Here is a 17,159-nt window from a genome sequence, read left to right as displayed (position 1 = left end):
GATGTCTCATTATTATGATAATTGCAAAAAAAGCGCCGGTGGTTCAGCGAGAATAATATGCGATTTGCAATTAAGCGACGGCGTGCGTATGTTCCATGGCCTTCACTCTTGAAAGGTATTCACCTCAGTTTTCAATGTGTAACGCGAGACCGCGACGAGGAAGAGTGCGCCGCTGCTATTCTTGCCGTTTGCAATAAAACTGTTCCGCAGATATCATGTGTTCTGGACAGGGACATACTTGCATTCAAACAATCTCTATTCTGAGAATTATTTTTGCTCTTTTTTGCACACGTGCGAAACTGCAAGAGATATAAACTCCACCATTGTTATGAGCGATATGTGCTTATTTTAACTGCTTCAGAAAAAATAAAAGGCCGCATTAATTTTATTCATTCCGTGAAAAAGTTTTATATTGCAATTATAAAACATTTATGGAGTTGCTTTTACTAGAAATATAACTGAATATTAGTATTGCTTAGAAAAACTCTGTATAGTTTGCACATCTTGAAATATTGATTTTTTTTTATTATTATATCATTATTATTTAGAAAACTCAGAAATAATAAAGTAAATGAAGAAAATAAAATAAAACATAATTTAATAAGTATATCAATTTTTATTTAAAATTAAATTATTAAAGTAAAAAGTAATAAATGACTTGATGTAAGGAAGTGTAATTTTTTTTTAAATGTTATATAATATTTCTATGCAAATTCCTGGAGCTCAATGATCAATCTGTCCAACAAACCTGCAAAAAAATTAAATAAGAGTAAAAAGAAAGGCATAAATTAAAAAATATTTAAATAAACTTGAAAAAAATCCAAGAAACAGAAAAATAATGAATCTTATATTAAAGACAAAGCTGTTAATAATTAGTTTTCCATGCCCAATTATGCCCATCACATATATCATGCTTTTTATTTGCTATCAGTCATACTTCCCAGGTACAAAAAGGTTAGTAAAATTAGAAGCAGTTAATTTTTATAATATACCATTTTTATTATTTTTATCAACATTCACCATCATAATAATATAATAATAATAATCTTGTGTTTTCCTTTTTGTTGTATGTTAATTAAACCGCTCCATCCTTTGGCTTCTCTCGCTACTTAACTTTTAATTGATTTTTTCCATAAACTCTTAAATGATTGTATCATCAGTTAATGTGTATTTTCTTCTTTCTTAAATCATCTCTTTCTTTCTCTTTTATGTTTTCGCCTTTTTTACACTGTGTGATATAAAGTGCAGAGTACAGATCGCTTTCCATCATTTATATTTTTGTTTTTTCATTGTAAACTGTGTCTTTTTTTACTATGTTTTTGTTTTTATTCTTTTTAAAATCATCTGAATCTCGGTTTTTTTAAAACAATTATTGCTAAGACAAAGAGAGACAAAAATTGTTGTTGTAATCGTTTTTACCGTTTAATGCAAAAAAGGTCAGTTGTAGCGCCTTTAATATTAAAAGTAGGTGTTGTTATCAAACAATTTCTTCTTCGTCATATCGTGTTGTGTTTCTGCTTAAATCGCAACTTTTGCCTCAATGAGAGTTAATTTATTATAACTTTTGCATCTCGTTTTTCAATGATAATTTTTACATTCCTAGACAAAAATGATCAAACGGATATAATATATAGAGCTCTCAGGTTGGGAGAGAAACAATACTGCATTTTTTTTTCAGCATCCAAGTTAATTCAACAAGGTGTGAGATAGGATCGCTACCCCATGTTAAATTATGTAATAAATTTCTCTCTCTTGTGCTCAAAGAAAAAGTCGCAAGAAGGCGCTTTGCATTTTTTTTCTTGGCGCAATCCATGACATAATTATCTTATCGTAAAGGGAATTTGGGGGCGAAAAGCACAAGCGAGAGAACCTCCAAGAGTTTTGTTTAAAACCTATGCTGCGTGTGTGTTTGTGTGAGTGTGTGTTTGCTTCGTGAGAGAGTACTCTGATTTTTGTTCAACAATTAATTACAGGGTTAAAAGCGCGTTTTCGCGATTGAAAACAGGAGATTCGTCCTCAATGGTTCATATCTTTTCTACTGCACGTGGATTATTTTCTCTCTTTTTAATTCAACCGTAACAATATAATTATGGCAATCAATAAATCGTATTTATATTGATCGAACTGGGGGCAGAGGAAACACAGGCAAATGTTTTACTCTTTTAAAAAGTTCCACTCCCGATACTTTTTTTAAAATTTTTTTCATCGGAAACCTGTGCTTCTGCAGCTACACACCGAATCTTAAGATAGAAAAATGAATCATTGGCCTCGGTGTACGGCTGCAGAATTTAATATTTCACGAGACAATGAGAGAGGAGACACTTTGATGAATTTTTCCGTCCCACTTTCGACAGTAAACAATTTCGGCAGCATTCCGTTCATTCACACGGTGAACAGCATTCGCACTTCTTTTCTTTCCAACCGTCTCTGCTTCTCATTTTTTTTTCATTCTTCAATTAATTCTTTTCCACCAGACAACGCGAGTATATAATAATGAATGAGAATTAAATAACTTCATTACAAACTAATAAGTAGTAGTGTGTGTGTGTGATGAGGTTAAGTGTGTGAAGTACAAGAAATGTCTCGTGTGTGTGTGTTTTTATGTCTTTTTCCATCCTTTTTTTGTTGTATATTAACCTCTAAACATTTGAGCACATTTGATGAGATCTAGGGCCTTTCACCGTCGAATTGCAAACAGCGACTGCCATGCAGACCTTTGAGTAATCGGGTAAAAGTGTGAAGTAAAACGAGATCCAATATGGACATTTCCTCGTCAGAAGCGGTAAAATTTGTGTGAAATTGATCAATCTCCGGTCTTTCAAATCAGCAGTCGTGCGAATCGCGACGGAGCGGGCCTGCTTGTGTGTTGTTTCCGTTTTAAAGTCAGCTGAAATGTCCTTCTTAATTAATATATATGTATTTATGGTACCCTAAAGTGTGTGTGTATGTCTTCATAACAATCAGTTTTTTTTTCAATACAAGCAAACAGCCAATCTTTCTTTCGAATTCCCTCGCACACACAGTTGATCGTTTTCTTATCTCCGAGTAAAAGCAATTCTCAAAAATTCTCATCAACACTCTCCAATTTTTATACAAAGACCTAAGCACTGGATCTTGCCGTTGCCTAGTAGAAACCTCGTGTTTTTTAATATAATTATTTATCATTTTTCTTTTTCTGCAAAACTCGTCTACGCGTGTAACATTTCGTTTTTTTGTTTCTCTGTTTCTCTCTCAGGTTTAGCACTTGATGGCATATTTTCATTTATTATTTTTGTATGACGTGAGTGTGTGTTGAAGAAGATCGAGTGTGAGACTGTGAAGTTGACGAGCGAGCAGCTTACTTTTTGCTAGGCTTAGAACTAGAACCACCACCATAGTCAGTGAATTTCTTTAGGCTACGGGAATCTCCTGGTGCCGAGTTTATAGTCGCAGTGGTGGTGCCGGTCGTTTTACCCTTTCGCGGCAGGGTCGCGGCCTCTCCTAGCATGTCTCTTGGTTTCCACACTGGAGAGCCTACAACAATTGGTCAGGTCAGAGCTCGAAAATCGATCGGCCGTCTGAGAAAAGTCCAACGGCAATCACAATAGAGGAACAAAACCAAAATCACGGGCCATAAAATAGAATATGATGCGGGAGTAAGAATTTTGACACTCGCTGGCTAAGTGGGTGAAACCAACAGACATGTTTTCGCTAATCGCGCGATCCGCGTCCCGAGTTTTTCCACGCAGTTAGTTTTAATTTAATTTAGAGTTTTGAATTTATTTATTTATTTGAGTTGTTAGTTTTTAACCTGGAAGTAAAAAAAAACACAGATGCTTTTGAAGATATGCAACTTGCTTCACATTTCATTTCAGCAGGTTGCATAATGCAAAGACACACACAGAATAGAAGAGAAAGAGAGGTGCGATAGCTTTGATTTTTATTATTTTTCTTTTCAGCTGAAAAACTCGGGAGGAACGCTTTTTTTGTAATTTAGGTCTGATTTTGAGGAAGAGGCGCGTTGACCGCACCCGCAGATTCCGTCAATGTGCGTTTTGAGAACGCACCATTGAGGAATCCGCGGCCGAGACTACAACTACTGAAAACAGTATACGAAGCAGACCAAATCAATGTTAGTTGAAAAAAAAGATGCCGGCAGGCACATGCAGCATTTCTGTTGGTTTGTGTGAGAGTCAAGGAAAAAGCACAGGAGGATGTGTGATTATTTGGGTTTTTATTTTCATACAACAGTTAATAATGATAATAATCATTTTTTTTTTTTTGCTAGAGTAAAACCTGCGCGGTGTGACACAGCGGAAACAAAACTCATTGAGATCGTTTGACTTTTTTCAGAGAACTGATTTTTTTTTCAATTCGAAACTTGGGTTAAATGGGAACGGTGAGGTTAAAAAGCTAGACAGACAGAGTGGAAAAACTTAATCAGAAATTTGTGATTGCCTGGCGTATTTAATTTGCAAAACAAAAATGCAAAGGATAATTTTGGATTGGGCTTAGATAGTAGAGTTTTCATTTTGTCTTACAAAAATTGTGCATCCAGAGGGTTGTGCTCAGGTTGTGCCTTTCAAAAATTCCAAACCCGTAAACTTCTTTTCATTCCCTTACGTTAGGAGCAAACATTTGAGTTCAACATTGATAAATCTCTTTTCATTATTCAAACTCCGGCCCTTTGTCTGCCGATTCGGTGTGCGGTTCAAGTGTATTTGAGCAAGAATTTTTATGGATATTCAGAAGATGATGGCGTAATGTGAAATATTTTCTTTATTTTTTTCAATCCATTCTAATTTTAGGAATTTGAGAATTTTGTAAATTTAGTCTGATCAAGTTTGGTCCGCATTGAGCTGATTGTATAATTTTTCATGAAAAGACGAAGTGTTAAAATCGACAGCAAAAGGGCCGGAATTCCTCCAACAACCATTATTGATGCCTGACACGTATATTATTTTTATATCGTAATTCAAATAACGTCTTATCATCTTATCACACTAATTACAAGCTGCGATGCTCACTTGTCGGCATTGATTAAATGCAAATATATATGCGTGTTGGGAAGTGAGATTCGTTTTAAGTCAGCTTTTTGTCTACATGATTGATTATACAATTAATTTTATTTTAAGTTTCAAACTCTAATAAAACAGATCGATCATTCATCGTTGAATAATTGATTTGAGCTAATAACTTGATGCAACAACCAAGAGCATATTTGAGAGGGAGGGAGGGAGCGTGTTTTTGGCATGATTTTTAAATGTTAATTTAATTCTCAAAGTAAAAAGAATAAAAGTACTGTTTTTAAATCTAAAAAAAAATTGTATCTTAATGCAGAGATTTATTTTTACTTTAATATTGATTGTTTGGAAAAATCTCTGATAGGCTTGAATTTATTTCCAACAAAAATTATAATTTTTTTCTGCAAAATAAGCATTTATGAATCAGTATAAAAATTTCCAACCCCTTGTTAACAAAATCGTATTTTACTTAAATTTCAAATAAATAATATTTAAATTTTATTAATTAAATATTAATTTAATTAAAAAAAGCATTGGTTAGGTTAGGATTAGGAGCAAGGTTAAAACGCACCCTCTCATGGGGGGATGAACACAGACACCATGGGTTAATCTAGCGCAGCCCACCCTTAAAAGCCCGTGTTCAGAAGGCGTTTTCCTCGTAGTGCCCGGTGAGGTAGCACTGCATGCAGGGCGGGTTTGAGGACGTGGGGCTCGGGGTGGATGCGGGAATGGAAGAGTCTGAGTTGAGCGGACGCCGGGGCCGAGGGGGCTGCAACAGGTGGGGCCGCCGCTTACCTAGTTCTTTGACGGGCTGCGGCGCGTAGTTCTCGGGCTGGTGCGACGACTGAATTAGCCGCGCCTGGCTGCCCGTGCTGCCCGCCGACAGGGTCGACGTCGTGCTCAGACTCAGGTGGTTCGGCGTGCGGCCCAGAGTCGGTTTTTTGGTTGTCACCGTCGCAATCGAGTCGTCTTCGCCCTCGGACTTGCTGCCCGCGTCATTACTTGACATTTCCTGCTTGCTCGGAAGCAGGGGCGCCATGTCTTCGGGGGCTGTTTGAGAGGGAGGAATCAAATTAGATTATTTGTAGGCGAAGTTAGTGGAAATTGATAAAAAAAAAATTGAAAAATACTGTTAAATTTTACATTCACATTACTTATTAACAGGGGAATTAATAGAAATTAAAAAAATTATTTTAGTAGTTTCTCTTTTATAATTCAAATTAGATTTTTAGAGATAAATGAAATCAAATAAAATAAAAAATCGCACTTCATACATTCCTCAAATATTTATTTGAATTACAATTTTTGAGCTGATTTGAACAAAAGTACTTAAAAAAAATAGTGTTTTTTCGTTAGAAAAAGTGATAAGGCAGAGTTTCAATGCCACAAACAACAACACAGCCTGACTTGCCAGGGCTGTTTGTGGTCATGACTGCTGGCATTTAAAATTAGGGTACTCCAAAATACAGATAAAATTTCTCGCAGTTGAATTATGGAAATAAACAAATTTTAAATTGTGTTATTTTTTCTTTAAATAAAAAAGTAATACAAGTTAATTTACTTAATTACTAAACAAAAGACTAATACTTTATTTAACAAAAATTAATTAAAATATAAATAAGTTAAGGTTTTATTTATTTTAGTTTTAATTTTTGTAAATCTGTTTAAATTAATAATATCTAATATCAAAATTTTACTAATAAAAAATAATAGTTGCAGATTATTTTTGCGGTTATTTGTTAACATGAGCAGAAATAAGTAATTTAAATTGTAAAAAAATTTGTTTTATATTATAAAGTTATAAAGCAGTTGCATTTCTAAGGATAGAATATATTTTAATATAATGCCATGTAATTCGTTGGTACTCTTTAAGTCTTTTAATTGGCAAATATATACATATTATATTGAATACAAAATTGCTAGTGATTGTGATGTGATGAGTGATAAAAACTTCAGACATAAAAAATCATTAAAATCTCACATTCATGTCTAAACAGCTAATTATGAATCAAAAAGATCATGAGCAAAAAAGATGCTAAATTAGTATTAAAACGTTAAAACAGATGATAAAAATATTACAATTATATTTTAAGGTAAAATTTAATAGTGCCTGAAAGATTTTGTTGTGTGAATTTTCGGAAAAAAAGTAAATATAAAATCCAATCATCGCTAACTTTGGAGATGATATATAATGAAATGGAAGAGGCAGAAAATTTAAAATATAAATTTTTAAATGATACTCACGAACTCCATCGCTGACTGTCTTCGATCTCGCCCTGAAGGGTTTGCTTCCCTCAGGGTGCACCACAGCCACAACCTTGCCGTCTTCCTCACGGCTCACCTCCACATTGTCGTAGTCGATATTTCCGGCAGAGTGGCGTTGAGAACCTATTATTTTTTTTCAATTAAAAATCAAACGATCTGTTCTAAAAATGAGCAGAATTTGCCTTTTGGTGGTTTCTTTGGTTTGCCGAGAGTGTGCGAGTTGTGCGCTCCAGGTCCAGATGCGGGCAGCAGGGTGGGTTTCATGCCCTTTTCGCTGCCGCCCTCACCACTGCTGCTGCCGCCGCCGCCATTGCAGCCGTTGCCGAGTGGTTTCGTCGCAGGAATGCTCATGTTTCGCACACTTTCTCTAATAATCTGGCGAATCGTTTTCAGAAAGGCGTTGCGGAACTCACCAGTGCTTAAAAATAAATTCAAGTTTGAAATTGGAATATTCTTACACTTTTTAGAGGAAATAAAAATTAATCATGAGATTTCTCAATCAATTAAGGAAGCTATGCAACAAGCCATTTCTAAATGCAAAGACGGTTGCATACTTTTCTCCAGAGGGGAATTGATCAAATGAAATATATGAAATATATTTTAAAGAAATTCAAAAGTACCGAGTTCTGCGAGAAGAGGCAGCGTTTGTTGAACTTAAATGCAAAAAATTTAATGAAGAAAACTTATGAGCTAATAAATATTCTCTAATCTAATCTCGTATGTCCCTCAAAATTTTATTATTTCTCAAATTATGTACCCAGCGATGAATTTACTTTTGATACTAATATGATTTATACCTGTTGGAAAGCACGTAAACCTTTTCCGAGCGTCTCTGCAACTGACTCCTGAGGTGGATGAGCTCCCACAGGAAGTGCGAGTCCATGTCTTTGGCCGACGAGGCCCTCACCTGCACCTCTGTCACAGGAATGAGCACCTGGTAGCGGATGATCTCCACTTCGCTGGTGTTGGCTTTGCTCGCCACACCCTGAGTGATCCAATTGAAAAAGTTGTTTCGCAAAACATGGACAATAACCACCTACCATAAGTTTTTTCTTCTGTCTAAGTCTCTCCTTACATAAGAACACAACAGCGGACTTGAAGACAAAGCACATGGCGTGCAGCTCCAGTCCTTTCTTAATTTTACCAAGGAAGTCTGAGATATTGAGCCACTCCACACCGCCGTAGTAGAGGAGGTCGCCGAGACTGAGGTCGATCGGCTGCTTACACGATTTCTGGTGCTGCCGAAATAGGTGGTCGAAAATTGCGCCGTACTCTTCGTGGATCCTCTGCATTTCGTTGATGTGCTCCGCCACCTTCTCCATCCCTTTTAACGCTTCTACATGGACAAAATAAAACAAAAAAGTTATTTTATAATTTTCACCAAAACTCGATTTAAATTTAATTTATAAAAATTAATTGTAACAAAGAAAAAAATTAAATGAAAAAATGAAAAATGAAATTATATTTTTCATGGAAGTGAAGATCTAGGGCTTTTTCTTTGTAGTAAAAATTGTTTTATTCAAAAACAAAACGGCTTTACCAGGTTCGGTCACAGTCTGCAAGGCAAATGTGGTTTTTAGGAATTTTCTATTTTTTTTTTAATTTCATTTCTCTTGCTCATGAAATATGATTGCAGACCGTGACTGAAACTTGTTTTTGAATAAAATCAATTCTTTTCAACGAGGAAAAAACCCGAGTTCTTCACTTCCATGATCATCTCCTCGAGTGTCAATTCCTTCAAAAAAACTTACATAATTTTCATTCAATCTTAAAAAATTATAAATTTCACATTCAAATTAAGATAAATTATTCATACACTGAATTTACAGTAATATTTATTTAAATTTTTTGCAAACTAACCAACTAGGTGCTGGTGTTCGTCACACTGCGGAGAGGTGAGGTTTCTGAGCTGCTGCAGCAGCAACGGGTATTTGAGAATGCGCTGGATGGGTTTGATGAGGTACGACTCGAGAGTGGAGCTGTGCTGCTGACGGGGGTTGCGCGCGGCCAGGAACTCTTGCAGCGCCTGATTACCCTCATCTGCAAAAACAAAAAAAACCGTGAAAATTGAACAGGTTGGATAATGGGAAAAAGCACTCACTGGGATGAAGTACTTTTTGCGCCTTTGAATGACTGGCGCAGAATGAGCTGTACAGTTTGAAATGGTTCACGTAGTACAAAAATGCACTCCCAATGGAGAAAAGGACATTCTGGAAAAAACGAACAAGTTAAATAAATTATAACATTGAACAAAGTTTAGACAGGCAACCTTAAATTGACCAGGGTGCTCCAGTTTGTGGAACTCGGGCTCCATCTCAAGAGCTTCGTCCAGGTTCTGCAAGAATTGGCGCTGGAAAGCGACAATTTCTTGGATGTTGCCAAAGAGAGCGTTGATCTCGGCGTTTGAAAGGAAAGTTTCTCTCTTCAACGGCTCCAGGTAGTTCTCCAGCAGACTGTTCAAGTGCTGCAGATATGAAGATTTTTTTATATGAATTACTCAAGAAACTTGCTAAAAAAAAGTTTAAACTTTTGCTCAAGACAGACGCATAATTTTTTGATTAATTTAAGTAAAATTATTAAAATTACATGCTGCTTGAACGTTTCAGCATATTCGGCGAAAATATTTCAACTGTACAGTGTTTTGGCAGGGGTCATACAATCGTGACCATATTTGAGACACATAAAGACCATGTCAAGAGGTTTTCAAAAATATATAGTTTTACCCCATTAACTCAAAATTTATGGGTTTTACGGGACGTTCAAATTTGGATTTTGGAAAATTTGAAAAGGCTGTATCTCGGCTTCCCGTTGACGTAGAACAAAAATCCGGGTATGGTTGAATTTGTCTCATTGCCCTCTACAACTTTGCTGTTGGAAGCAAAATCGTATGTCAAAGTTCAAGGTACTTCTGGTGACCTCGTGACCTTTGACCTCACAATTGAAGGTTATTCCCCAATTTTATTTCAATTCTGAGATAGCCATTTTGTAGAACGTGAAATTTTACGCATTATAAGAATATAAACCAGATGGCGTTTTTTGTTAAAAAATAAATTAATTAATTAAATGAGCCAAAAACGTGGTTTTCCGAGCATTTTTGCTGGGTTTTGGACCCCCATAACTTTTTTTCTGGGCAAGATAGCCCCAAATACCTAATGACAAAAAGTAATTGCCTTGACACGGTCGATCTAATAATGTATCACACGTGGTGGTCAGGTCACAAAAGGTCATTGACTCCAGTGGCCTTTGACCTTCCCATGATTTTTCGTCACGTGTGGCACATGATTCGAAATAGAACATTAAGAGGGTCATTTTGGTGCCCAGAAACCCCTGCCAAAACACTGTACAGTTGAAATTATTTTTGATTATTTTTTTGCCAGTTTAATTATCAATTTTTTTTTTAAAACAGGTATTTTTTCAATGTAAAGAGTATTAATAAATAACAATTAATTCTATTTAAGACAATTTAATTAAATGCAAAAAATTGGCTCACTTTTACGTAAGTCCTCTCTGTTTCAATGAGCTCAAGGATGACCTTCCTGAGCTTCTCGGTGTCGGTGAGTTGCCTGCTGGGGGTGAGCACCGCTTGTTGCGACTGGCTGCTGATGATGCTGCCGGTGGGGCTCGACTTGCGAGTCTCCACCGGCGATCGACAGAATCCTGTAACCTGCTCAGCGGTCTGCAAGGCAGAGCATGGCTGCATGTCAAATTGAGTGCGCGAAATTAGAGTTTGCCACCCGGATTCTCCAATATATGTGTCGACGACGAGCAAGTTCTCGTCCTTCGTGATTTCAGCAGTTTCACAAATTTAATGATAAAATAGAAAGAGAGCAAAAACCGTTCACACGACATGCGAAATTTGCACAAAAAACGGCTCGAGCGAATTTTCCATTTCTTGTCGAGTGTGATTGTGCGGTTTTGTATATATATTTATTTACAATTCAATCCAGTGGATTTTGTATATGTTATGCAATGAGCTACATGCTGATGGCTTGATTTCGATATATGTACAGCAAAAGGTTCATTGTGGAGGTTATTTTGTGTGAGAAGGTAGGGATTTTGAAATAAGACGAAAGGACACACGCAGAGAGTTTTGAAAAAATTTGCAAGTCAAAAAGTGTTTTTCGTCTCTTCAAATTTCAAAATGCAGTTTGTGTAAAAAAACATATAAGTCTGTGTTTTGCTGAGGGATATGATTTCAAAATGCAAACAAAGAGTGAAAACTAATAATACACACTAAATGATAACGGGGGACTAATCTGCTGATGATAACTACCAATTATTCTAATTTTTTTCTTTTGACTTGCTATGCACTGAAAAATAACGGCAGAACACAAAGAGAGAGAAAAAGTGAATTTGGGAGGAGGAGGTTGTGATGAACCTTTTGATACAGTTGGAGGACAGGGGGCAAATTGCATGCAGAGTAACTCTGTACTTATTCCTCGCGGATATCAATTTCGGTCCCTTACTTTGAGCAGATTGTCGATCTCAAAGGAGTTGGCGCGCGAAGCTTTGCTCGCCTCGCTTGAGGGCACTGGCGAACTTTCTGTTTCTGGCGAGTACATTTCCTTAGCTGAAACAATATTAATACAATTTTTTAGGAAAAATAAAATAGAAATTGTGATTCATGTGTAATATTTGACGTATTTTTAATGAGTTTAGGTGAAAAATGAAGAAAATGATACTAATTTACAACATTATAATATTATTGAAATGAAGAAATCGGGATTTTCCTCGTTGCAAAAAATTGTTTTTATTAAAAAACAAACGGCTCTACCAGTTTCGGTCACGGTCTGCGACCCTATTTCATGAGCAAGAAAAAAATACAAAAAATCAGCAAATTGAAAAAACACCAATTTGCTGAGATTTTTTGTATTTTTTGACCGAAACTGGTAGAGCCGTTTGTTTTTGAATAAAAACAATTTTTTGCAACGAAGAAAAGCCCGATTTCTTCATTTCCATGATCATCTCCTCGAGTGTCAACTTCTTCAAACAAGCAATATTATTAATTATTTAATGTATAATAATCCAAAAATTTTACAGTACCAGCCAAGTGAGAATCTTTTTGACATCATTTATTGTTAGCCAAGCAAATGTTCCACAAAGCTTATATCAATAATTTAAAGCAAGAACTGGTAATAAGATCAATTGATCATTAAGGACTCATTTAAAAAAAAAAACTAAATATTTGAAAAATAAACAAAGCCAAATTTTTAAAATAAATTTTCTAACTCTAAAATATACACAAAAACTAAAATTAATTAAAATAAATGAATATAAAATATACTTTATTATCTTATTAAATTTATTATAAACTGACCCCATCCTGGTGCGGGGACAATCAGGTTTGAAATGACTTCCTCGCTGATGAGTCCGTCCGAGGGTGGTGGCGGACACACGAGGCTGTCGATCATGTCGTCAGTGGTGCCACGCATCAGGTTGGCGATGTCAGGTGGCTCGGTGCGTGACGAGCGCATCATCATGCAGAGCGAGAGCTCCTCTTGCAGGACACTCTCGAGGTACATCATGTCCAAGTCACTCACGATGGCACCATTTATAACCATTATCTCGTCGCCTTTGATGATGCCTGCGAACCAAAAAATCGAGGCCGGATTATTTTCCGTTGCCGCGAGTGATTTATCACTCTCGAGTCGGAAAAGTTCAACCGGAGAAAGAAAGCATCACATTGTGTTTTTTGCTTTTATGCAAACTTTATACCCGAATGGCATAAATTCTGGATAAAAGTTTTTCGGCTAATATCTCCGGGTCTGTCCTATTTTTGAAAAAAAAAGATGATATTCTGAGAATGAGCACCACTTGTGTAGTAAAGAAGTGGAAAGACGGCAGCGACTTTGGAATTTTGCAACTTGTGCGCAATTATGAAAGACTCAGACGGCGGCCAAGGCAAAATAATGTGGCAGCAGCTTGTGCTCGGCAAAAGATTGATGCGTAAAAAGAAGAGGAGGAAAAAGATCCATTTTGTTGGGTACACATATAACGTCTCGCGCAGGCTTCTTTGGAACGGCTAAAAGCAAAGGGGAGCATCTTGTCTTATCAAAATAAAGGTCTCGGAGCGTTGATGGAGTCGTCATTTTTGATGACCACCCGGGATGAAAGGAAGCAGCCAACAAAACGTCAGATTGCGACTGGATCTGTACACACAGTTTTCGCAACGCAGACGACGAGGATTTTGAGAAGCGCCCAAGTGAGATTTTAATCGGGCCAGCAACCCTTTTCAAGAAAAAGCGCGGTGAATGAAAGCGGAAAAAAAGAGTAGAGCCTCTGGCTGCAAAGTATTATTTCACTCTCGTGTTAATGGCATATCAAATGAGAGTGCAAAACAACACGGACCACCAGAATGGAGAGTGCGAATCGCATTCCCATATTGAGAAGATTCCTGAATTTTTTTTTTATTCCTGGGGAAGTTTGAACCTCCTTTTGCCACCCACTGTGCGCCCTTTTGTACTATTTGCGGCTTTTCAGATTGTGGAATTTCCATGAGTTTCTTGCTCTCAAAAGGGAAATTAATTTTGACTGCCACTGAATGTGAAGCAGACGAAAACTGCATGAATAAATGACAAAAAAACTTGACGCCAATCCGATTAATTTAAATAATAAAAAAACTGCCAAATGGTAAATTTCATTCAAAATATTGGTCAGAAAAATGTAATATAAAATTATTATATAATTTTTTATTTTATAAATTAAAAAAATATTATGAAAATAGCTGAAAAATTGACTTACCGTTCTGCATGGCGACGCTCTTGTCCTCGACCCTGCTGACATAGCAACAGAGTTCGTCCTGCCGCTCCGAGTTCTCAATTAACTCGGCCTCGACCGAAAAGCCCCACATCTGCTCGAGAGTCGCTCTCTGCAGCTCGACTTGGTACAGGATCTTTGCGCAAACCTCCACCACCTCGTGGGTGTGCAACTATTAAGACAAAATAATTGTGTTTCAAAAGCGAGTTGAGAATTGCAATTCGCTGGAAAACTCACGTAGGTCTCGACCAGGTCGGTGCGATGCGGTACAAAATAGTTGTGATCCTCCATTTCCTTCCGCTTCTTCACACGCAGAAAGTGCTCCATCGGGTTCAAGTTTTTTCGACTACACGCGCTAACTAAGAATTCCTCCACAGACATCGCTTCTCTTAAAATTACTGTGGCACTCTGGAAAATACATCAAATCGTGGAAAAAAAATAAAACCATCAAATTCAATTAAACTTGTATTAATGAAATTCCTTAATAATTAATCATTATTTAAAAAAAAGACAATTTTTTTAAAGGAAAATTACAAACTATGAAATTATTTATTTACCTGTCCTTCTGGAAGTAAAACCTTGGCGGCCTTGTTTGATTCCTCCCTGGAACCGGAGCCGCCGAGCTGGAGCGAGCGCCTGCTGGAGCCGCTATTGCTCCTGGAAAGCATGGGGGCGCGTCGCTTGGTGGCCCCACGACCCGCCAGCAGGTTGTTCAGCAACGAGGGGCTGCGGGCGCAGATGAACGCGTGGAACGACGACACCGTGAACACCCCTAGCCGGTTGAGCGTGTTCTTCGTGGCCCGCGACACGTGCGTCAGCAAACTCTGTTTCGCAAATTGAAGAGCAGAACAGATATTATTTTTATTGTTATTGAAAATTCGCGTTGATCGGATCAAGTCGGGGGAAGGGATAATCCCCGTCTTTGACCGAGCAAGTCGGAAAGGGCCGGATAAGCTCGAGTTATTTTAGGGTGCTTTGTGCATGCTTGATTGCGCCCAACTTCCTCTTCGCGGCCCAAGATGTACATCCCGGGGAAGTTTCGGAGAAGAAGAAGGAAAATTTGCATTCCTGACGCGCCTGATAAAGTTGCACGAAAAAAAAGACGCGAATCAACACAAAAACACGCCAACGTTGGCGAAAACTGACTCGCACATCAATTGTCTCATCACACGCGCAGACGAGCGTTTTATTATTGATCTCGGCGTGACGGTCCCTGGCGCGTGTATTGTTTTTGCCTGAGAAGTCTATTTTCTCCCTCTCGGAGATGAGGGTGGATGAGCGAAAAAAAAGAAATGAAGCAAAATCCTGCGAGCTGCTGGGCGGAGGAACGCGCGCGATGCTGAGCATGCGGAGCAATATCGCCGCTCGCTCTCGCTGAAGGCGAGGAAAATAAACTCTTCACGGCCCACGGGGATGGAATTCGCGAGACGAGGTGTAATTACGCAAGACTCTTGCCTTTGTAAATGGTCATCATCATATCATTATTGCGGGAAAATTTCGAAGCACAAGAAAACGCGACCCCAACCGTATTTTGTTAATGTTGCCAATTTAGTATTATTGCACATTACGCAAGACAACAAAACGTCAAGAGCATTTTTATTTTTAGAATGTTATTTTAATACAAAAGTATGTCAAAGCACATAAGTGGGTATGGTTGATTGATTGATTATTATCTAATTTATATTTACATATTTTATTTATTTATTTTTGTTACTCTGGATAAATTTAGTTATTATTATTAAACGATACTTATTTTATTTTAAATATTTATATTGAATATTTTATTTATCTAATTATTTGAACTTTTTTTTGGAAATTTGATAAAAACAACTTATAAAAACCCTTGATTGAATAATGTGTGTAAATTGCCTATGTTATAATTATATCAATATATATTTTATATAAAAATATTATATTTATCTGTTATAAAATAATTTTTGTGGATTAATTTTCTTCTTATTGATTAGGTAACTCTTAGGAAACGTCATTAAAAATCTAATTTATCAGTTAATTAAATGTTTAAAAAGTAAGCAACAAAATATATACGTCAATTTTAATCTAATTGATTCAATAAATTCTCATTATTTCAGTACATATATTTTATTTTAAATAATTAATCATAAAGTTAAGCTTTTAAAAACTTTCACGATTATAAATTATTGCAACAACCAACAGTTTGTCTTTGGAGAAAAATAAATAGCTGTGAATGGAAATTCTTACAATTATTAATAAATTCTGAGCAATAATTGTTCTTTCTTATCAAAAAATTACCCAAAAAAAATTGAATTCCAACTTTTTGTGATTTTTCATTTGACATAACACGGATGGATGAGAATAAACCACAGCAATAATAAAAATACAATTTGTTTTGCCAGCGTTTTTGTGTGCAAGTCGTCTGATTACGCTCGTGTGAAACTTTTGTTTCGGAAGCGACCGGCACTTCCTGCCAATTTCGGTAGCGACGACGCTGAAAATGCACAAGGGGTGCCTCTCTTTTGTCTTCACCTGAGAGAGGCACTTTGCACCGAGGGCACCGGAAGGGCGCCAAAGACACACTTTTGTACTTGCCTTGGGGTTTGGAAGTTCTCCGTTTTGCAAGGAAGCCATGTAACATCGCAGTCTAAATTGCTCGCAGTGGAGCCGCTCCAGGTTTTCCTCCCACTGCACTATTTGGCCGGTGATCTGGCGCTTGGTTTCCGCGTCGCTCACCACACTCTGCTGCAGGTCGGCCATGTGCTTCAGCTTGTGGTCCTGCCAAACACAAAATATCAAACATCAGTCACGTTTCACCTGCACCGTTTCGTCGCTCGTAAATTCGCGCGGTCAATATAAAACGCAACTCCCCTCGCACCCCTTCAGAAGCGCGCACAAGTGCGAGTGAGGCAAATTTCGCTGCACTTCCAGCTCGAAAATGAAGTGGCAGTTTTGGCGTTTCCCTTTGGCACTTTTCGAAGAGTTTACGACGACGTTTTGTTGCCGCCCGACCGTGAAACACTACTTGTTTGAGTGCTGCCGGTTTTGGGGTCCGTGGGGAAGAGTATAAAAGGCAGGGGCGGCATTTAATTCAGTTTTATTTAGAAAAAGTGAGGTAAACACCAAAATAGTGTTAGGCATAAAAAACGTGAGCTTAAATAA

The 17,159-nt window shown here is 37.2% G+C and overlaps 1 protein-coding gene across 13 annotated transcripts in view; it reads right to left on the bottom strand.

The window, feature by feature from the left end:
• Window positions 1–607: 607 nt before the first annotated feature.
• Window positions 608–17,159, bottom strand: part of LOC132195585 (protein still life, isoform SIF type 1) — a 120,730-nt gene continuing 104,178 nt past the window's right edge. For 4 of the 13 annotated variants that reach the window (XM_059617686.1, XM_059617685.1, XM_059617688.1 and 1 more), the window contains exons 16-32: window positions 16,593–16,775; window positions 14,582–14,848; window positions 14,262–14,432; window positions 14,010–14,196; window positions 12,586–12,852; window positions 11,735–11,838; window positions 10,759–10,962; window positions 9,538–9,732; window positions 9,370–9,478; window positions 9,129–9,308; window positions 8,309–8,604; window positions 8,066–8,253; window positions 7,889–7,921; window positions 7,451–7,686; window positions 7,248–7,391; window positions 5,799–6,053; window positions 765–3,513 (exon numbers count right to left, since the gene is read on the bottom strand). In XM_059617686.1, the coding sequence (XP_059473669.1) occupies window positions 3,338–3,513; window positions 5,799–6,053; window positions 7,248–7,391; window positions 7,451–7,686; window positions 7,889–7,921; window positions 8,066–8,253; window positions 8,309–8,604; window positions 9,129–9,308; window positions 9,370–9,478; window positions 9,538–9,732; window positions 10,759–10,962; window positions 11,735–11,838; window positions 12,586–12,852; window positions 14,010–14,196; window positions 14,262–14,432; window positions 14,582–14,848; window positions 16,593–16,775 (3,195 nt within the window). In that variant the 3' untranslated portion in view covers window positions 765–3,337. The other 9 variants (XM_059617695.1, XM_059617696.1, XM_059617692.1 and 6 more) reach the window with 7 other exon arrangements.

The sequence above is a fragment of the Neocloeon triangulifer genome, unplaced genomic scaffold, assembly GCF_031216515.1.
Source record: "Neocloeon triangulifer isolate White Clay Creek 2 clone unplaced genomic scaffold, ASM3121651v1 ptg000009l, whole genome shotgun sequence".
NCBI classification, from domain to species: Eukaryota; Metazoa; Arthropoda; class Insecta; order Ephemeroptera; family Baetidae; genus Neocloeon; species Neocloeon triangulifer.
Note: the sequence above shows the minus strand (reverse complement) of the source record. Positions and strands in the feature narration are given on the sequence as shown.